The sequence below is a fragment of the Carettochelys insculpta genome, chromosome 6 (genome assembly GCF_033958435.1).
Source record: "Carettochelys insculpta isolate YL-2023 chromosome 6, ASM3395843v1, whole genome shotgun sequence".
In the NCBI taxonomy this organism is placed as follows: domain Eukaryota; kingdom Metazoa; phylum Chordata; order Testudines; family Carettochelyidae; genus Carettochelys; species Carettochelys insculpta.
This window is the reverse complement of record NC_134142.1, coordinates 81781248-81803135: the sequence shown is the minus strand read 5'-3', so window position 1 is coordinate 81803135 and position 21888 is coordinate 81781248. Positions and strand designations below refer to the sequence as shown.

The window sequence follows — 21888 nt, the reverse complement described above, 5'->3', positions numbered from 1 at the left end:
CCAAATCACTGTTCCAGCAGCCATGGACAAAAATGAGGAGGAACTTGTAGATGATGATGATGATGAGGAGGAGGAGGAGGAGGATGCTCAACGGTAAGTGGACAAGCTGATCTCACTGACAGCCAGGACCTTTTTTAAAACTTTGGAGCCAATCCACCTTCCAGGATATATTGCTAATGGACCTTGATGGCAGGTCCATTAGGGCATTCCAGTGAGTTCATATTTGTAATCATGACACAGTGGGTACATGCAATCAGGTTGGGTTTGTCTGATCTGGCTTGAAGGGTACATTGGTAGGCACTCGGCCTACAAGGTGGGGGATCCCCAGAAAAATTTGTTAACAGCTTTGGTGATAGAGCACGATTCCTCCCTGTACATTTCCGTAAAGCTCTCCTAAAGCTAATCTTTAATCCTTCTCACAAGGTTTCTGGGAAGGCCTGCCTTATTCTCTCCTCCATGCTACGACACTTTTCCGCATCAAGCCAGCAGTAAGTGCTCTGGCATCAATGAAATACAAAACATTGTAGCACATAGTACAGGTTTCTGGGCAGATTCAGTCAGCATCAGCTTGTTATTAAGCTCTCTGATTTGGAGAAGACTGGATATCACGTATGGCAACCTGGATGGAAGAGGGGAAGCTCTCTGTAATTGACAGCTCAGAGGAACCTGGAACACAGATGCCCGCTCCCCACACACACACTCTATGAAGAACTACCCACCCTCCTCACCAAGTTCCTGGTGCCCTAGAATGCAGCACAAGTGGGGAGGAGGGGGAGTCACAGATAGCCTTTCACTCAGCTTCCAGGGGATAACTCTTGAAACAGAAGGCTGACATTCCCGCAGCTTTAATTGCTACACAGTGGCTATGTCTACACTAGCCCCAAACTTCGAAACGGCCATGTAAATGGCCATTTCGAAGTTTACTAATGAAGTGCTGAAATACATATTCAGCGCCTCATTAGCATGCGGGCGGCCACGGCACTTCGAAATTGATGTGGCTCGCCGCCGTGTGGCTCATCCTGACGGGGCTCCTTTTCGAAAGGACTCCGCCTACTTCGAAGTCCCCTTATTCCTGTGAGCAGATGGGAATTTACATTTACATGGCCATTTCGAAGTTTGGGGCTAGTGTAGACACGGCCAGTGTGTGTCGGGGGAAGGGAGGTTAGCAAGGCACTTTCCCTTGCACTCTCCATGCCTCTTCCCAGTCATAGCTCACACCAAGAACTTCTTTACTGTCTCTGTTGTCTAAGTTTCCTAAATAAATATTCCTGATATCTGAACAACAGGGTTTTTATTATTTGTGCAAAATGCATCTGGGAAGTGGGACAAAATACAGGCTAGTACTTCTACTACAGGGATTACCTTGTTAAGAGCAACATACATAAATGTCACATTATTGTCTGCTTGTTCATGAAACTGGTTTCAGCACCTCTCTGATTTGCAGTGCCCTCAATGTGCTCTCCCTATTGCATGGGTGTTTTATTGCTCATAATTTGCATCTAGGCAATCTGTCTTAACCTCCCACTCTGTGATAAATCTTTTCCCCTCATTTTCACAGATATCGTGGAACACACAGCAAGCAGCCACCACAAGGGAAGTATTGCTTTCACTGAACTTTAACCAAGTCAATAAACTCCAAACATGCACTTCAAGATGCCCAAAAGCACATTCTACTACCATTCTGTACTTACTCAGCCTATAGTTGAATTGCTCCTTAGTGTTTTCCAGGCTGCATGTGTATGGCTTCATGAGCCATGGCAGCAAGTGGCAGGCTGGGTCTCCAAGGGTAACTAATGGTATTTCAACATCCCCAATGGTAATTTTATGGTCAGGAAGAAAACTCCATCTTGTCGCTTTTTAAAGGGACTGGAGTTCCTAAAGATGTATGTATCATGTACCTTTTCCCAACCATCCCACACTGATATGGGTAAAGTAACAGAGAGAGCCGTATTAGTCTAGATACTATCAAAAAAAAAAGCAGTCAAGTAGCACTTTAAAGACTAACAAAATAATTTATTAGGTGATGAGCTTTCATGTGACAGACCCACTTCTTCAGGCCATAGCCATACCAGAACCGACTCCAGTCTGTTCTGACAGTCTGTTCTGGTATGGCTATGGTCTGAAGAAGTGGGTCTGTCCCAGGAAAGCTCACCATCTAATAAATTATTTTGTTAGTCTTTAAAGTGCTACTTGACTGCTTTTTTTGTTTTGATATTGGTAAAATGACCCTTATAATCCACCAGCATCTGCAACACCATGGAGAAGTAACCTTTGTGGTTTATATACTCTTTGGAAAGGTGGTCTGGTTCCAAAACAGGGATATGCATTCCATCTACCACCCCATCATATTCAGGGAACCCCATCGCAGCAAAGACATCCACTATCTCCTGCCCATTTACCAGAATCACTATTCTTCCTAGCAGAAGAGTACTGATTGCCCTGGCTGTCTGCATCACAGTAGCTCCCCCCGCTGTAGATTTACCCACTCCAAACGGATTCTGAACTGAACAGCAGCGGTCTGGAGTTGTACGCTTCCACCAGGATATTGCCACTCGCTTCTCAACTATCAGAGTGTATCTCTTTTTGGTATTGCTGTGCTTCAGGGGTAGGGAATGTAACTCACAAAGTTCCATGAAAGTGGCTGTACACGTGAGTTTTGCAGCTACTGGTCATCATCTCCTAGCTGCATGACCAAGTGTTCCCACCACTCTGCTCTTGTCTCACAGGACCAGAATCAGTGTTCCACTGAATCAACAGGATCCACTATGGCCAGCATATGCCAATTGGTCCTGCAGGTGTGTATTCATAGCCACCTCACATTCTTCCTCTAGCTAGTGGTTCCTGGGTAAAGTCTGTAGAAACTGCTGCATAAGGTATGAGGTGTTTATAATGTTTGCCACAGCAGTTTGCAGCTGAGCAGTGTCCATGTTTGCTGTATTCCGACATTTGTTTGGATAACCAGTGGGAAAAGTGCACAAAAAGCTTCTATGCCATTGCTTTCAGGCAAGGAGGAATGGAAGAAAGGTGTGCATCATGAGAGGTTGATGACATGTACCCAGAGCCACCCACTTCAATGTTTTGGTCCCATTAGGCACTGGGCACATAACCCAGGATGCAAAGGGGTGGCAGGAACTGTGACATGGCTACCAACAGTGCACCACTCTTCACATTGAAGGCAGCCATACTACTGGGAATGCACTCTGTTGACTTCATGTCCTCTGTAAGGATATGTCTATACTTACTGGGAGATCAAACAGGGTCAGTCTTCTGGGGTTGAATTTTGCACACTTAGTGTGGACGCACAATATTGAACTATCAGGGCTCAACAATCAACCCCTGTAATCCTCACAACTGCGAGGAGAAAGGAAGGTTGTTGACCTCCCTCTATGAGTATGGCCAGCTCAGTCAAGCCTAGATACATCGATTCCAGATATGCAATTGCTGTAGCTGGAATTGCGTATCTTGGATTGACTTTCAGGTCTTTTGTAGAACTGACCTTAGGAACAGGCACTTTCGATTTTGTAATTTTGAGTGCTATAGGGTCAAATTTACTAAATTCCACCTATTCCTCTAGTGTAGATGTACCTTTCCTGACCAACTGGTGTACCTGAGTGTAACTAAATACAAATAGGTGGCCGCAACCCTCCTCAGTATCAGCTGGACATCAGGAACTTCACTCATAACAAAGCCCTATTCTAAGCACTGGCAAATGTCAGCCCTGGTTAATGTTATGTTAGGATAGTGGTTTCCATGTTGTAGAAGTTTATAAAGCACTGCCTGGTCAACCTCTAACTCTGTTTAAAGAAGTTTTGAGCAATTAATTATTCTAGTGTTTTGCCCAGAAGATTCCAGTGTATGGGATTCTACTACTTCTGTTAGTGTGGTTTTTCACTGGAAACTTTTATGTTTTATTTCATTCTGTTACTTGTAGCATAGCACACAAGATATAACTTCATCTTGAATCTTGATGGCTACACTTGCAAATGGCTAACTTGCCCTTTATGTCAGTAGATCTCAACTTCTGTAGATTACCACACCCCTTTCAGGAGTCTGATTTGCTTGGGTATGCCAAGTTTCACCTCACTTAAAAATGCTTGTTCACTGACATAAAAATACAAAAGGGTCACAAAACACCATTACTAAACAATTAGTTGCTTTTTCATTTCACTATGCACAGTAATTACAAAATAAACTGGAAAATAATCTTTTGTACTTACATTTCAGTGTGTAGTGTATATAGCCCACATAAACATTTCATGCTGTACACTAGAGGAATAGTAACAGAGAGGCTGTGTTAGTGTATACTCCAACAAAACGAAACAGCAGAAATGTAGCACCTTAAAGACTAACAAAATGACTTATTTGGTGATGAGCTTTCATGACCCACTTCAAACCCAGGAGAGGAATAGATCCAATTTAGTAAATTTTAGTTTGAACTGACTGTGCTAGTGCTTTTTATGCAGCCTCCTAACCTAGGCCAGTAGCTAAATGAGTTGATGTTCCCCATGGATCATCTCTGTGTAGGCTCACCTGGGCCCCTGACTGAGAACCACTACATGATGTCCTCTGTAAGACTCTCCCACGCGTTATGATCTTCCCACTCCCCTATAAAATGTATCACCATCACCTTCGGATTTCGTGCCTGTGCTGTTTTCCTCGGCTCCGGCCCCGGGATGTTAAGCGGGAACTCGTGGCAGGGTCTGGGGCAGAAGGGCTGCACTTCTCAAGAGCTGGTGCCAATCGCAAGAGGCGGAGACGGTGAAAGGGGCATTCCCCGAGTCTCCCTGACAGCCTGAGAACACGGGTTTGGGATTGAGGCATGTGCCCAAAGGGCTCCCGGGCTCCCCGTCAAGAGCTGTGCTGCCTCCAGCCAGGGCCCAGGAAGGCAGCGCGCCCCCCGCTCGCGCTAGGGAGCGACTTACCCGACAGTGTGGGGAAGGGGAGGGAAATGGGTTCCGCTCCCGCCCCACCCCGCATGTCAGTACAGCCAAGAGCCAAGGGGCGGGCTGAGTGCGGCTGGCGGAACTGAGGGGTGCCTGGAGTGCTCCGCAGCAGCCGGGACTCGAGCGCTGCACGGGGGCAAGCGAGAAGCAGGTAGGGGCTGGCGGGGGGGGGGGGGGGGGGGCGCGATTGCTGCGTGCTTGGAGCAGAGCCTCCCGCCCCCTGGCCCGTTCTCTCCTGAGCGGGCAACGAGCCCCTGCCCTGCCCCCGGGGGGCGAAAGCCGCTTCCCGCGCGAAGACCAGGGCAGCCCCTCCCCCCCGGCGCGGCAGGGGGGCCGAAGCGCGTCTGCAGTGCAGGCGGACGCGGCGCTGCGCACCTGCCGCAAACGCGCTGCGGACAAGAGGGGAGGGGAGGGAGGGGACGAAGAAAGTCGTCGGGGCGGGGAGGCGTAGGGAGACCCCAGCCAGCCCCGAGCTCCTCATGCCCCTGTCCTGCCTGTGCCCAGCCTGCGGCTCCCCTCAGGCAGGGCGCGGGCAGCAGCCTTCTGCAGGATAAGAAGCGACCCGCATTCAAAGCGAGGGCGTGTGTGAGGTGCCCTTGACTGCACCGCATTGCACGGCACGGCACGGCACTGTTTTGCGCGGCTCTGCACGGCATTGTACTGCATGCTTTGCGCGGCACTGCACCGCATGGCGCCTTGTTATTTTGTGGCCAAGTGCTCTGGCCCCGGTAACGAATCGCGGTGTTGGAAAGGGCTGAACAGAGGGCAGAGAGAGGAGAAAACCATCTCCCCGGCCCCTCCCCGGCCTGTGGCCCTGGTGCCCTCCCTCTTGTGTGACAGGCAGGAGGGATCAGAAGGGGGTTGGTATTTGGAGCCCCCGCGGGATGAGGGTCTCTCCACCCTCCTGCTCCAGAGGGAGAGGGGCTCCCAGGGCTTACTTTTTAATGGAAGAGGAACGAGGGCTCAAGCTTCCCCCACCCCCAGTCCGAACTGTTGCACCAAGCCCAGAGGTGCCCTGCGCAGAAATCTGTTGTGCAGGGGGGATCTGAAGGGCTGCAGGGCTTTACCAGGAGCAGCTGCTGGGAAAGCAGCTGCCCCGTTGGACAGCGGCTTGCAGGAGCCTGTGTTCTGCAGGTGCTCTGGTGTGGTTATACTTCTCCCAGCCCTGACTGTTGACGTGAGCACCAGGCCGAGTGGCTTGTCTGCTCCTGGACTAGCGCACCAAGGACAACTGTCATGGAGCCTGTAGTCGGAGTGTGGGCTCTAGCAAGTGGTGGCCTGACCTGAGGCTGCTTTTTGCTATTTCCATTTCTGGTAGAGCTCTGCAGCTCCTGAGATATTGCTCAATAACTGTCAATAGCTACATCCACTGATCCTATTGGGATGTGAGTAGAGGACAGGCACAAACACACCCGCAGCTAAAAGATCCCTCTTATAGAGGGGATCCATGGGGCTTAGGAACACATAATTAGGGGGGACAATTGAAAAGAAACAGGAACAGGTAGTCATAGGGTTAAAACAAAGGAGCTGTAAGGGATACTGAGCAGAGAGCCCCAGACAGCACTCATTGGTCCCTGAAAGCATCAAGGTAGCCAGTAGATGCCACCCAGAGGAACTCTGCCCAGATGCGTGAAAGCCAGGGGATGAAAGTAGGCCCCACAGTCACAGGCTCTCCCCCCCACTCAACCAACGGCTTGTGGGACCATGGATGGGGCATGCAAAGACCAGTAGATGTGGGGTGAAGTGCAGCTAGAATCTCAACAGGAGGTTCTGGGGGAGCCGGAAGAGGGGTTGTAGTTTAGTGCATTTACGATATGTGTGCCAGGGTCTCCCTCATGCCACAAAAGTAACAAGTGTCAGGGACACAGGACCGTAACAAGGGTGAGGCAAGTGAGGTACTTGCCTCAGGTGCAGGGCTGAGGGGGCACGGTTCCTGCCACTCAAGTCCATGCCCCCATCGCTGCCTCCTCCAAGACCCTGTTGGCGAGGCTGATCCGGGTCATGGGGCCACTTGGTGGGTCCTGGTATGGAGAGGGGAGCAGGGCTGGGCCAGGGGCAGGCAGCAGGCATGGCAGAGCCTGAGCCTGCACTCACTCAGAGCCTGTGCTGAGCAGCCATGTGCCCCCTAGCTGTGCACTGGCCCCCACCCCTGGGCACAGTGTTCAGAAGAGCGGCTCAGGAGCACTTACCTACACCTGCCTCTTGGTACAGCACCGTCACCATTTGCACCCTGCCTGTACGCACTTCGTTATCTCCATGCACCCACTCTCAATAGACAATAACACTAGGATCTACAAACAAACGCACGTACTGCCTATAGGCATATGCCATCATACACACCCTACCGTTACAGACACCTACATTGCTTGCACACAGCACGATCTCTACACACAGCCTTGGCCCTACACACCACATCACTGCCCACATTACTATCTTGGCTCTGCACCCAGTGCAGGCAGCACACCCACTCACCCACTGCATGTGGTCCACCGCTTCCTGCATGGCTGCGCCACAGCCCGCTGGGAGCAGCAACTAGGGGCATAGGCCCTGCTAATGTGGGGGAGATGGGGGCACAGCAGGTCCACCACACACACAGCCCCGCCACCCCCACCAGTGAACCCAGGGGGAACCAGACACAGCCCTCCCCCCAGGCCAGCATAAGCAGTGTGGTGTTGTTGTTGTTCCTATTTTTATTATTTATTTATGTATTTTCCCTTTTTCTACAAAATATCTACTGTGAATATATGAGGGGGTGCAATTTTATGTTCTTGCCTCAAGTGTAAAATTAGCTAGTTATGACTCTGAACTGCACCAAGTACACGCCTGTTCTCACAGCACCATGGAGACTCCTCCAGAGGATGTCCCCAGTGGGCCTCAGGACCAAGATGGAATAGGCACTGTTCTGCTGGGGCTTCCCACCCCTCCCACTGGCAAGAGGTCCCACCACTTGGTGTCTGGGCAGCACATGAGGGTGGTCAAGAGGAGTGCATGAAACACGAGTGTGTACAGATGGCGTCTGGGCTCGGTTCCAAAGGGCGTCGGCTGCAGCACGTGCAGCTGGCTTGGGTGATAAGGGGGAGGTGGCTGGGAAGGCATGCACGACTGGGGGGGGGCCTATGGAGAGATCCGAGGGACAGGGTGCTGCACCTGCTGATATAAAGCAGGTATTCACTCAGGACTAGCTTTCAACCGCCAAGTCTGCAGGTGCTGGGGCTCAGCCTTGGCAAGCCCTGGCAAGCAATTACACACTGGGTACTCCCACTCTTCAGAGGTCCCTAACTGCAGGATGTGTTCCCTCCAGAAGAGCTTTGAGGGGACATGGTGGGGATCAGGACAGCCCCACAGGGGGTGGAGGAGTGCCCTCTAGTCCTGCTCTGCCCCCACCTCAGCTCCTCGCCCTGCCCAGGCTGGGACTCCATCCCCAGTCCCATCCCAGCCTTGTCTCCAGCCATGGTCCCAGCCTGGGTGCTACTCCTAGCCCCATCCCAACCCTAGCCTCGGCCCCTACTGAGGCTCCACTCCTGGCACTGGCCCCAGCCTTGGCCCTCTTACCCCTGGTGCCACAGCCCTGTGGATGGGAGTAAAGGGGATAGCATGGTCCTGACAAATCTGGGGATCACTGAAGTAGGAGGAAGGATTGGCTGGACTGTGGGTGGGTATTCATGGCTGAGCTCCCCACAGCAGGGCTCTCTTGTGGTGGAGGGCGAAATATGTGAGTACCAGCACCATGTCTCTTCACTCTACACTTTCCTGCCCGACACTGATGAAGCCTTGGCTCAGTGCCGTGCAGCCTCTGTGTAGAAGCTGGCCTGTCTCTGAACTGAGCAGTGAGAAGGCCGTGTTCGGCAGCACTGTCACATTGGTACGGGGTCTGGTATGGAAAGAAAGCAAAGCAATTTCTTTGAGGTGTTGGGGTACCCTGATACTTTTCCCACTGTGCTAATGGTCTTGTCAGTTTCCTGGCACAGCAGTGGTATTCTGGAGCTGGTGGGGATTAGAAGTATTCCCAGACTATGACAGGCACATTGAGAACAGTCCAGATAAGTTGAACAGCAGTGTGAAGATCCCTGGCGCATACCACTTCAGTTCCTACCCTTTGTTTCTTATCCTTGTAAGAGGAGTACCAGGCAATGTTTTTATGATAACCTGATTATCTTTTTCTGATTTGTCCTCCTTGCTTACTGTTTTTGATTCTCTGTGTCTTAAATATTGAGTCTGTTCTGGTCTGGCTATGGTCTGAAGAAGTGGGTCTGTCCCACGAAAGCTCACCTAATAAACTATTTTGCTAGTCTTTAAAGTGCTACTTGACTGCTTTTTGTTTTGATAGAGATAGCCGTGTTAGTCTATATACTATCAAAACAAAAAAGCAGTCCAGTAGCTCTTTAAAGACTAACAAAATAGTTTATTAGGTGGTGAGCTTTCGTGGGACAGACCCACTTCTTCAGACCATAGCCAGACCAGAACAGACTCAATATTTAAGGCACAGAGAACCAAAAATAGTAATCAAGGTTGAACAAATCAGAAAAATGTAATCAAGGTGGGCAAATCAGAAGAGCAGAGGGCCAATGGGGGTGGGGGGAGTCAAGAGTCAGATCAAACAAAGTATGTGAAAGAGTATGTAAAAGAGTCCACATAATGACCCAGGTAAAAGAGAGCTGAGCGCTCTCTCTTTGCAGGCGAGTCTTAAAGTTCCTTTTCAGTAAAACACAGACTTTCACAGACATTAACAGAATGGCCCACTCCATTAAAGTGTTGGCTGACAAGCTTGTGAGTTAAGAGCTTTTAGATGTCTGTTTTGTGTCCATTCATTCTTTGTCAAAGCGTGTTTACCATTTGTCGTATGTGGGCATTGTTGGAACATGATAGCATATATCATGTTAGCAGAGGAACATGAGAATGTGCCCGTGATTCTGCGAATAACCTGGTTAGGTCCGGTGATGGTATCTCCAGAATAGATATGTGGACAAAGCTACTTATTCACTCAGACACACCATCTGAGACCCGACCTGAATTATTCTATTTACTTCCCAAAATCCACAAACCTGGAAACTCCAGACGCTCTATTATTTTGGGTATTGGCACCTTTAACACCAGACTATTCAGTTATGTAGACTCCCTCCTCAAACCCTACGCCACCAACATTCCCAGCCATCTCCCAGATACCACTGACTTGCTGAGGAAATTACAAAACATCGGAAAACTTCCTGACAACACCATCTTTGCCACCATGGATGTAGAGGCTCTGTACACTAATATTCCACATGGAGATGGATTATAAGCGATTAGGAATATCATCCCTGATGTCACCACAGCCAATCTGGTGTCTGACAACTGTAACTTTGTTCTCACCCACAATTATTTCTGATTTGGGGATAACTTATACCTTCAGATTGGTGGAACTGCTATGGGCACCCGCATGGCCTCACAATATGCTAATATATTTATGTCTGACCTGGAACAACAGTTCCTCAGCTCTTGTCCCCTGTTACCCCTCCTTTACTTACGATATATCGATGTCATCTTTATGATTTGGACTCACGGTCTAGAGACTTTAGAAGAATTCCACAGAGACTTTAACAATCTGCACCCCACCATCAACTTGTGCCGCAACCACTCCACACAAGAGAGCCATTTTCTGGACACTAAAGTACAAATCAACGATGGCCTGATCAGGACCAAACTCTACCAGAAACCCACTGACCAGTATATTTACCTACACGCTTCTAGCTTCCATCCTGCACGCACAACAAGATCCATTGTTTACAGTCAAGCCCTTAGGTACAATAGTATTTGCTCTGATCCTACTGACAGAGACCAAAAACTCCAGTATCTCTACCAAATATTCACAAACCTGAATTACCCACCAGAAGAAGTAAAAAAAACAAATCAACAAGACCAGATGAATACTCAGAAACCAGCTACTTCAAGACAGGCCCATAAAAACCAACACCACCACCACTGGTCATTACCTACAGACCCCAACTCAAACCACTGCAACACATCATTAAACACCTACAATCCATCCTTTGTCAGGATGCCACACTCCAGAAGGCCCTAGGTGACAGGCCTGTTCTCTCCTACAGACAACCCCACACCCTGAGGAGGATTCTCACCAGCAACCACAGACTATACCACGATAATACCAATCCTGGAACTTTTCCTTGCAACAAGCCCCGTTGCCAGCTTTGTCCACATATCTATTGTGGAGATACCATCACTGGACCTAACCAGGTTATGCACAGAATCATGAGCACATTCTCATGTTTCTCTGCTAATATCATCATGTGCCAACAATACCCACATACTTTGTATATAGGACAAATGGTAAACACTCTTCGACAAAGAATGAATGGACACAAAACAGACATCAAAAAGCTCTTAACTTGCAAGCCTGTCAGCCAGCACTTTAATGGAGTGGGCCATTATGTTAATGATCTGAAAGTCTGTGTTTTACTGAAAAGGAACTTTAAGAATCGCCTGCAAAGAGAGTGATGAACTCTCTTTTATATTCAAATTTGACACATTAACACATGGTTTGACCGGGACGCCAATTACCTGGGTCATTATATGGACACTTTTACATACTGACTGTGTCTACACGGGCACAAATCTTCGAAATCGCCATATTTCGAAGATTACTAATGAGGCGCTGAATTGACTGTTCAGCGCCTCATTAGCATTAGGACGCTTCCGGCAGCGGCGCTTCGAAAGCGCCGCTTTCAAAAGCGTGCGGCTTGGCGCAGCTACACAGGCTCCTTTTCGAAAGGACCCCGCACCTTTTGAAATCCTCTTATTCCAATCAGTGATCGGGGTAAGGGGATTTCGAAAGGTGTGGGGTCCTTTCGAAAAAGACCCCCATGTAGCTGCGCCGAGCCGCACGCTTTTGAAAGCAGCGCTTTCGAAGTGCCGTGGCCGGAAGCATCCCAATGCTGATGAGGCGCTGAATTGAATATTCATTAGTAATCTTCGAAATGGCCATTAGCATGGCTATTTTGAAGATTTGTGCCTGTGTAGACACATCCACTTTGTTTTATCTGACTCTTGACTGCCCCCCGCCACTGCCCCTCTGCTCTTCTGATTTGCCCACTTTGATTACGTTTTTCTGATTTGTCAACCTTGATAACTATTTTTGGTTCTTTGTGCCTTAAATATTGAGTCTGTTCTGGTATGGCTATGGCCTGAAGAAGTGGGTCTGTCCCATGAAAGTTCATTATCTGATAAATTATGTGTTAGTTTTTAAAGTGCTACTGGACTGCCTTTTTTATGATAACCTAATGAGTCTTCAATTACTTGAAAGACAAGCCATTTTTCATCATAATTATCCTGCTCCCCTCTGTTTATAAACAAACTCTCTGCCCCAAATGCAAAGCTGGAAGCAGCACAAGCTCTATTTCAGTTAAGAGCAGGAGCTGGGGTGAAGTCTTGTGCTTGAAGCAGACCTCAAGTATGAAAATCAGGGGTTCAGACTTAGGGGGAGGGAGCTACAGCCCCCTTAGCTTCCACTAAATTGTGCCTCCAGCTCCAGCAGTGATTTAAAGGGCTTGAGGTTCTGGTACTGTAGCAGTGGTGGCTCTGGGCCCTTTTAAATCATTGGCCATGGGACATCTGCCCCCTTTACTCTCTACCTCCATTGGCGAACCTGAGTATAAAAGTGTGAATTGGAGAGGGGCGGGTACAAAAGGGAAAAGTGGGGTGGAGCATTATGATCAGTTATTTGACCTGTTTGCAAGGAACATTTCCTGGAATATGTGCTCAGGGGAGATCAGAGCAGGATTGGGATGATCCCTTAGTACTGTAATTGTACAACAGGCAGCAAATTTTGCTTATTCCTGTATATAAGCCAGAGCAGCCAGTGAACAAAAACCCCAGAAAGAAGAGCAGGTGCTCAGGGTAGAAAAAGAGAGTCTCTGTCTTATTGCTGTGCAAAGAGAGGATGGTGGAGAGTCCAGGCACCTATCACCTCACAATGGATCCCCTCTGGGTACTCATAAGTACAGACCTCAATCATAGGACAATCCAAGAATGTATTATGCAGCTCCATGGAGCTCATGAGAAAAGATTGCCTTAAACCAGGGGAATCCATATACAAACCCTGATCACCCCAAATTAATGTTTCTGCCTCGGACTTGAGAACCACGCAGCTCCCTGAAGGGGTCCTGGAGAATTTTTTTTAAGATCTGACCCCAATGGAGAAGGATAAAGAGTTTACCTAAAGTCTGTCAAGACTGTTGAGATACTGGTGCTAAGATTTCTCTGATCAGAACAGACCTAGTTAGAGAAGCTGATATGCTTCCTGAGAAAAAGATGCCAGATTCCTTATACTGGGATAATTGAAATTATGGTGCCTGTAGCTTTAATGAAATGGAATTGGGAAGGTGTAAAATATATCCTAAATGTGTACCAGACAGAATTGCAGCAGATGTGTTTATTGATAATGAGACATTGTTGGTGTCCAAAGTAAAATGGACTGTTAATCTAATAACCCTAGCAAAAAAGAATATAGCTCTTGTCTTAGAAATGAACTGTGAGGGTAAAAAAGCAGCTGTAGGGAATGGGATGTCTCCTTCCCCTATTCCGCAGAAAATAGCTATGTATCAGGTCGATCTTTTTGTATAGGTTAATACAGGTTATATCTCCCTTGTCCAGCAGCCTCAAGCCCTGATCAAAACAAGGGAATTTGCTGGAATCGGGGGAGTCCCCTGCCTCCAGTCTCCCAGTCTGCTGCCCGTCCATGCCGCCGGCTCTAATTTGCTCTTCTGGCCCCCTTATCTCCAATCTGGGCTTTGCTGGGCTGACACTGGCCCTGCCATGCCAGGGCTGGCAGCCCTGACTGCTGGCTTCTGCCCCACCCAGCTTGCCAGCATGGCCGTGACCTCACGAGTGCTAGCTCTGGCCCCAGCTGGGTTACTGGACGTGGGCCTGGCACCATGGGTGCTGACTCCAGCCCTGGATGGACTGCTGGACAGCGCTGTGGGCACTGGCTCTAGACCCACTTAGGTTGCTGCCCCATCAGTCCCCTCACCCAGGGCCGCTGGCCCCCACTATCATCAGGCTGTGCCCGGTTCTCTCCCTACTAGTTTCCCAGCCCAGGGCTCTCTGGTCTAGTAGCATCCATGGTCCTGCAAGCCCATGAATGTTGCCAGATCCAACCTATCATATACATCAATTTGTTGCCATGGCACACTGTGGCCAGACATCTGCAGATGGGCTTATCCTAAAATATCCAAGAGCTGATGTTAGCTCATGTCCCTTGGTTTATCATGGGCAAACTTCCCCTCAAACACCCTACTCCCAATTCTCCAAAACTTAGGGGTCACCATTGGGCCATTTGTGCCCAATTCATTATCCCCAAGCCCTATCTTAACTGCAGGAGCCAGTGTCTTACAGGGTACAGGCTTTTGGGTGCCTTGCATTACTGCTGAGTAAAATAAATGCTAAAGCTACCTCTGCAGACTGTACTTTCAACAAAGAGAATTATATGTTCACTTAAATTATTAAATGCAAAATAATCTGCATTAATGCAACTTCTATATTACACAGTTTCAAATCCCAAAATCCAAAATTAAGATTCCAGTAGAGACATTACCTTGGTCGCATTACATTTCATTTTCTATAGCCTTTATGGCATGTAACTTTGACTTATATGTTCCCCAAACCAGAAATAGAAAACAGTGTATGCCTAGATACCAGGACTAGAACCTTGCCTTTCTACTTTCTTACAATGTACTTTTAACTGTGCAGTTTAATATTATACAAATGCAGTTTTACCTTTAATTTTTAATATGTATAAATATCCCTTGTGCCTATGTACCAGAGGAATCCAGTTACAAGACTTTAAGCACTCACTAAAATGGAGAGAGTTTGACATCTTCTTGAAGGAGGATGAAATTACATGGAGAGTCATAAAATATATGATTCTAATTGCAAAATCATGCATATGCTGTGCCAAGTTTATCACTGTTATAACACCATTGATTTTGCACCGGTCACCTTAGGAATAGATATGTGCGTGTATGTCCTTGTTGGAGCTTTGGAACAGAACAGGACAAGAACCAAGTGACATTGAAGTCAGGAGAAGAAAGTGGGGGGTGGCAAGGCCACACTCTCAGAAAATCATCATTCAGCATAGTCTGTCAAGCTCTCGCATGGAACTTGCAAGGAAAACGGAAAAGAGGAAGACCTTGGACAATGTGGAGAATGTCTGCTGAGATTGAAGGACAACAACTGGGGTACTCCTGGTGTCAGCTAGAAGTTTTGTCCCAAGACACAGTGAAGTGGAGGAGACTTGCAGATGACCTATGCTCTGTGTGGAGTACAAGGATTAAGTAGGAGTAGAATCAGTACCCCTTCACTCCCACTTCTTTTTGTACTGTACTGAGCCTTAAAAGCTTGTTCATGAAATTATGTCATTAAAAATGATTACATATGCTCTAAAAGCTCTAAAAACAATTACATACACTCTAAAAGCTCTAAAACCGATTACATATGCTCTAAAAGAGGTTCCTGCTCTGCAATTTAAACAAACAAACAACTTGAGATGAAGAGGTGGGGGAGTTGTTCTACAAACAAGAATTGTATTATGCTCCAACAGAAGTGTCTAATTTGGCTATTAAGCATAGAAACAAAGCAAAAGAATAGAAAAGGCAGAGAACAGAACTCAGTAAATCAGGTGCTGCTTCATGGTGACACAGTGATCTAGTGTTCTCTTCCTAGGTATCTGCCACATCCCTGTCTGGTATCCAATAATTCTTTGAAGATGTGACATCTTAACTATGGACCTGTTGATGAGGAGCAAAGAGGGCAACTGCCCCAGAGGCCAGGAATAAAAAAGGGGCCTGGAGCTCCTGACTCTACTGTTGCTGTTTTGGCAGCGGCTGGAGCTCCAGGCCCTTTAGATCATTTCTGGAGTAACTCTGCTTGGGGCAGAGGGTGTGCGCAGCATTCTGGGCAGTGCTGAAGGCTAGGTTCTTCAGCCCTGCCCTTTCCACCCGAGGCCCTGCCCCTTCTGAAGTAATGGAGCAGGGTTTTCCCCCTGCTTTGCCCAGGTGTCTGGTGATGATGTTGGCTTCAATGCTTCAGTACTTTGCAAATATCCGGGGCCTTGTCCAAAGCTTTCTGATATCAATGGCTGCATCTACACTATAGTGATTTGTTGACAGGCATCACTATCAGGAGAAATCTTCCAACAGAACCCCTGTTGATAGAACACATCTACACTTAATAAAGGCTTATTCTGTTGACAGAGAGAGTCCACACCCCACAGTGGCTCTGTTGACAGAATGGGTCCTGGGGAACCCAGAAGATAGGCTTGCATGGATGCCAAGCCCTTCCTGGAGCAACAGCCCTGCGTGCCCTTAAAGGCCTACCCCCTCACCCCTCCCATCCTTTGGCCTCGTTCCCTGCCCATACCAAGGCTTGCATACCTCTTGGAGGGACAGCTAAGCTAGTGCAGGGGTCCCACACTTTCTCTGAGAGAGTTTGACGTTTCCAGGGAGCTGTGCTACCAGAGCAGCCCCCGGCTTGCACTGGCCGCAGACATTGCTGCTGCAGCTTCTGCTGCATCTCATCTCAGCTGCCCTCTGCCTCCAGAGGGGTGAGCCGGACACCTCCTGCAGGTAGAATACCCTCCTTGTTGCCACATTGCTTCACCAGAGTCGGCAGTCTCACGTTACCAGGTGTGTCTGGCGATGCACCTCCAGCTCAGGTGACGGGCAGTGGATGACCAGCTATGCCCGTCTGGTGATGGGAAGTGGATGACCAGCTATGGCTGCAGAATTTCTGCATGCAGGAGGACACGTTTCTGGAGCTCTGTGCCTGGCTCACCCCCACCCTTTGATGACAGGACACCCACCTGTGGTCCACTATCCCCGGAGAAGAAGGTTGCCATTGCCCTCTGGAAGCTGGCCAGCCCCAACAGCTACCACTCTGTGGGGAACCAGTTTGGTATGGGGAAGTCCATTGTCAGTGCTGTCCTCATGCAGGTAAGGCATTCTCAGGTCACAGGCCCTGCACAGGGGGCTGATGGGGGGGGGCGTCCAAGGGGGACCCTCAGGGAGCAAGGGCAATGGTGCAAGGGAGGGATGGGGGGAAAGCCCCATCTCCAGGGGACTGTGCTGTCCCACCTGCACACAGTCCGTCTGCGTGGGGGATGGCTCCCTGGTGGGAGTCCTGAAGAGCTTGGGCAGAGATGGGAGGGGGGATGGGGAACAACCTGCGGCCGACAGCTCAGCTCCCCCCAGTTCTTCACCTGGCTATCCTGCCTCTTCCTGCTGCAGGCCATTAGGGCCATCAACTCCCTTCTGCTGCAGAGGCTTGTCTGCCTGGCTGATGTTGATGCGATTGTGGCTGGATTTGACACTATTTTAGGGCCATCAGTGGGACCCATATCCCCATCCATGCCACAGACCACAGTGCGGAATGGTTCATCAACAGGGAAGGGGTGCAACTCCATCATGATGCAGACCCTGGTCAACCACTGTGGACACTTTGTAGGCACATACATTGGGTGGGCAGCCCAGGCACATGATGCGAAGGTGGTCCCCAACTCCAGCGTGTTCTGGAGGATGCAGGCAGACACCTTCATACCCTTCTGGGAGCTGGCCATCAGGGATATGGACATGCCTTTGTGCATGGTGGGTTGATGCAACTTACCCCTCATGCCTTGGCTCGTGAGGCCCTACACTGGGCAGCTGGACCCTACCCAGGAACTTTTTAATGCCCACCTCAACCAGGCTTGCATGTAGGTGGAGTGTGCCTTTGGTCATCTGATGGCTTGCTTTCACTGTCTACTGGTGCACCTGGATGTGGAGGCAGGACAATGTATCCCAAGTTGTGGGGTCATACTGCACCCACTACAACCTTTGAATAGCCAGGTGCTGCCACCATCCACCAGGCCCATCGAGACAGGCTGCAGATCCAGGAGGCCCTGAGGGAGAGATTCTCCCAGGAACCCCAATAACTGCTTCCAGGATACCCTCTGGGGGGGTGTCTCAGGCCTGCTTCCCCCTCCCTGTGCCCTCCAGGACCCCTCCCTTTGCCCACTCACCCCTCCACGGTCCCTCCCCAATAACAAGGGACATAGGGGTTGTGAACAAATAAACCTTTACTTCTTAAAGATGAATGTGTGTGGAAAAAAAGTGTGTGAACAAAACCTATTTACAAAGTGCAGTGGTGCTGAACTGTTTGCACTGTGGTCAGGGCTTGGGATAGAGTGGGGAAGCATCTGTAGCTGGCTGTGTGGGGCATGGGACAGGGAGTGGCAGCCCTCAGTCTAGGGAGAGGGTGGTGGGTAGAGACCTCAGTGGGGTGTGGGAGCCTGAGTGGCCTTGGCCATGGGGTCTCTTCCCACCGCAGGTTTGGGGACCCGATGGGGCTGGGTTGGGGCTGTTGGTGCGGGGAGGTATGGGCAAGGAGGGGCTGTGGTGGGGTGAGGCTTGGTGGTGGGGACCTGAGGGAAGGAGAGGTGGCCGAGGACAGGACAGCAGTGGGGAGGTCTGGTGGGGGAAGGGCAGGGGGAATGGGGCAGGGGGAGAGGACATATAGGGAGGGGCAGCGGGTGCAGGTGGCTGGGCCAGCTGGTTCCATCAGACACCAGCGATAGTGTCTAGGTGGGACATCAGCTGTTTCCATGCCCATGCCTGCCACTCCCAGTCCCTTGCCCACTGCACCTCGTCAGCCCGCAGCCGTTGCTCCAGTATGTCAGCGACCTGCCTGAGGCCCCCCAGTCCTCCTCGCCCCGGTGACAGGCCCTCTGTCCATGAGCCCGCCCACTCCACAGAGGGGCACCACTGCATGCCAGCGCTGGTGGTCCTGCTGGCACTCCCAGCTCCAGCTCTGGCTCTGTGTCTGGCTCCACCCAGGGGCTGTCTGGCCCTGGTGGAGAGGTGGGGTTGGCCCAGCCTTCCAGTGGTCCAGCTGGGAGGGAGACAAGGAGGAGACACGGTGAGTCCTTCCCACCACATGGCCCCTGGCATCCTCCCACCCTCCACTCCCTGCACACATGCAGCTTGAGGTGCTGTCCAGGGGTGTGGGTGCTGCTTGTGTCCTGCAGGCTTGCTTGCGAATAGAGGGCCACAGTCCCTGATGGTGTGTCTTGCATTGGGCCTTTGCCTGTGTGGTTGTCCCACTCTCAGCTGTGTCAGGGGAAGGCGGAATCCTCTCCCCTGGGGCAATGGGGCTCTTGCAGTCTCCTGTGGGGCTGGCAGAGGGCTGGTGCCCATGCCCTGGGGCTGCGTGGTCAGACTAGGTGGAACATGGTGCCTTGCACATGGGCAGGTGCTGAGCTCGCAGGGTGGGATCCCGCCTGAGCCAGCCTGGTGGGGATTGCGGCACGCCCCACCCTTGCCTGCCCCCTGTACTCTAGGTGCATGCCCGATGGGGTACTCACCGGCAGGTACCTTGAACAACTGTGGCGAGGCCCTGGAGGTGCCCTGGCTGGAGGAGGAGCCCAACTCCAGACTGATCACCAGGATCCCCTCACTAGCCTGGTACGCACTGTTGCCTTCAGCCTCAGCCTCACTCAGCTGCTGCTCCTCCAGGTGGAACTCCAGCTCCAGGGGGTGTGGGCCCTTCTTGGATGTGTCCGGGGGCTTGCAGTGCGAGAGGTGTCCTCCACCCAGAGGAGCTCATACAGCTCCCAGTAATATGGACAGCTTGGCTGTTGTTCTCCCGACCGGCTGGCAGCATCCCAGGCCCAGGTATACCTCTGCCGCAGCTCTTTTATATTCGCCCGGACCTTCTCCATAGTGCGGGTGAGGTGTCCCCGGGCCTCCAGAGTGGTGGCAACCCACCTGTCACCTAAGGTGTTCCAGTGTTTGGCAGCCAGGTCCAGGACACTATCTCCTCCGCCCTCCTGGCTAGGGGTTTGTCGTAGAAATGATCTGTCTGGGCCAAGGTTAGAATTCAGGAGTTCCTGATCCCTATTCATGTGTATGGTTAGACTACTAGGCCTTATTCTTTTTGTATCACAACTTTTTCTGATTTTAAATATTATAAAGTAAGGAAGCTGTAACCATTTTGCATTTATTCTTGCTTCCAGATTTTGGAACAATTGTGAACAAAATGAATTGTATCCTGTTTCCAGTCTTCATTGTTCTAATTGCTTACTGCAGTTCTGGTAGGTATCCCAGAGATTCCGATGTTAATATTTTTCTTATACATGTACCATTGTCATATCAGACAGGTATAAAATGTGGTCCTGGATAGAATTTGTCATTATAGACACAAGTTGTGGGGGCAGGGGAAGGAAGCAGTGTCTAGTGTCATTTCCTATGGAGAGGGCGGATTCATGGGTGGGGTGTACATCTGAAACAGAATATATTCTTGCATCAGCTTGAAAACAGGCATACACTGAGCATCCCATAGCAGTATAAGAAAAGAAAAAATCTTGTTTTACTGATATAGCATCAGCAGAAGGTTGCTGGTGTAAATTGTATACAAAGTATTGTGCAGAGTTGGGGAACAAGGGGATAAACACTTCTGAAATATTTGGCAGAAGCAAATGTCATAATTTCATAAATTTTCACATGTAGACAAATACAGTTACCTTCAGGAGGATGGTGTGGCAAAACTTGCTAAAGAAATCTCATGGATCATCCTTCGGGGAGCTCAGTATGAGATTTTTTTAAAAAAATTCACAGTTTAATTTTTTCTTCAGATAACTTCTTCTTCACAGCAGCTGTATTTTGAAATAAGCTATTCCGAAAGAGGAAGTACAGAGGTACAGGGGTCAACTGATAGTTCAATTTCTCACCTCCCTACTAGGCACATGAAACTGAACCCCAGAAGACTGACACTGACCCGATCCATCAGGTAGAGAAGACATGCCCACAGTTCCTACTTTCTGCAGAAATTAGAGGATGAGCAAAAAGAGGTTAATGATCGGAAGAGTGGGTGCTTGCAGTGAGAATTAGGAAAGGTGTCACTGGCATGGTACAGAAGATTTATGAGAGCATGCATGGTTTGGGACAAGATTAAAAATTAGGAAGAAAAAAATTTTTTTGTTGAAAAAAAGTGGGCTGATGGTAAGAAAGAAGGCTTTAGAGGTGGGGCAAGAAGCACTGAGAGAGAAAGGACAAAGCAGCTGATTAAAAGGATAAGAATTTCTGCATCAATATCACCAGTAAAAAAAAGATGTAGAGAACTCAGGTTAATATCCCTGGGCTGGTAAAAGCTGGATCTCTGCATTGCAGCAGTTGGAAGCAGTCCCAATTTACCTTATTTATATGCAGCTACTGTTTCTCTGAACTTGGGTTTGTAAATTTTGAGACTTAAAACTAATTTGCCGCCTAAAGGGCTTTTTAAAGGATAGTCTTTTTTATTTGAGGATTTCAGATGGTCTAACGGCTATTGAAAAGTCGTTCACTATGAGAATTTTGAATTTGTATTAGGAAAGGAGCTGGTTCCTATGTAATGATAAAATATTCTTTTATTGTTTAGGATATTCCCTGAAGTGTTACACCTGTGAATATAGTCCATCACTGTGCTCAACCAATGCTACCTGCATCCATGGAGATGATACTTGCTTACAGATCAGGTTTGGTATGTGTCCCATCCAATGGTCAAATTAAATTAAAATTAAAAAAGTCTGTGCTTTTGTAGTCTGGAAATGTCTGATTTATTAATTTAGTTCAGGATGAAATACCATTTGAATTATTGCCAGTTACTTACATCTTGTTTTTTTTGAACACCTGATTAAGCTAAACAGTGGTGTTGTATATTAGATACCAACATTTGTCATATAGTCAGGTAAAAATCAAATTGGAGGAGTCCAAGGCTGTGTCTACACGTGCCCCAAACTTCGAAATGGCCATGCAAATGGCCATTTCGAAGTTTACTAATGAAGCGCTGAAATGCATATTCAGCGCTTCATTAGCATGCGGGCGGGAGCCGCGCTTCGAAATTGACGCTCCTTGCCGCCGCGCGGCGCGTCCAGACGGGGCTCCTT

At 49.2% G+C, this 21888-nt stretch overlaps 1 protein-coding gene and 1 long non-coding RNA gene across 2 annotated transcripts in view; one reads left to right on the top strand and one right to left on the bottom strand.

The window, feature by feature from the left end:
• Window positions 1–465: 465 nt before the first annotated feature.
• LOC142014611 (uncharacterized) lies at window positions 466–4857 on the bottom strand. Its single transcript, XR_012645994.1, has 3 exons — window positions 4628–4857; window positions 4218–4266; window positions 466–619 (listed from the first exon to the last, which is right to left on the bottom strand). It is a non-coding gene; the product is annotated as an uncharacterized LOC142014611 (long non-coding RNA).
• A 133-nt stretch (window positions 4858–4990) lies between these two features.
• Window positions 4991–21888, top strand: part of LOC142014610 (CD59 glycoprotein-like) — a 29045-nt gene continuing 12147 nt past the window's right edge. Inside the window, exons 1-3 of the mRNA XM_074997473.1 lie at window positions 4991–5094; window positions 19981–20058; window positions 21381–21482. Coding sequence (XP_074853574.1) covers window positions 20004–20058; window positions 21381–21482 — 157 coding nt within the window. The 5' untranslated portion in view covers window positions 4991–5094; window positions 19981–20003. The remainder of the gene's footprint in view (window positions 5095–19980; window positions 20059–21380; window positions 21483–21888) is intronic.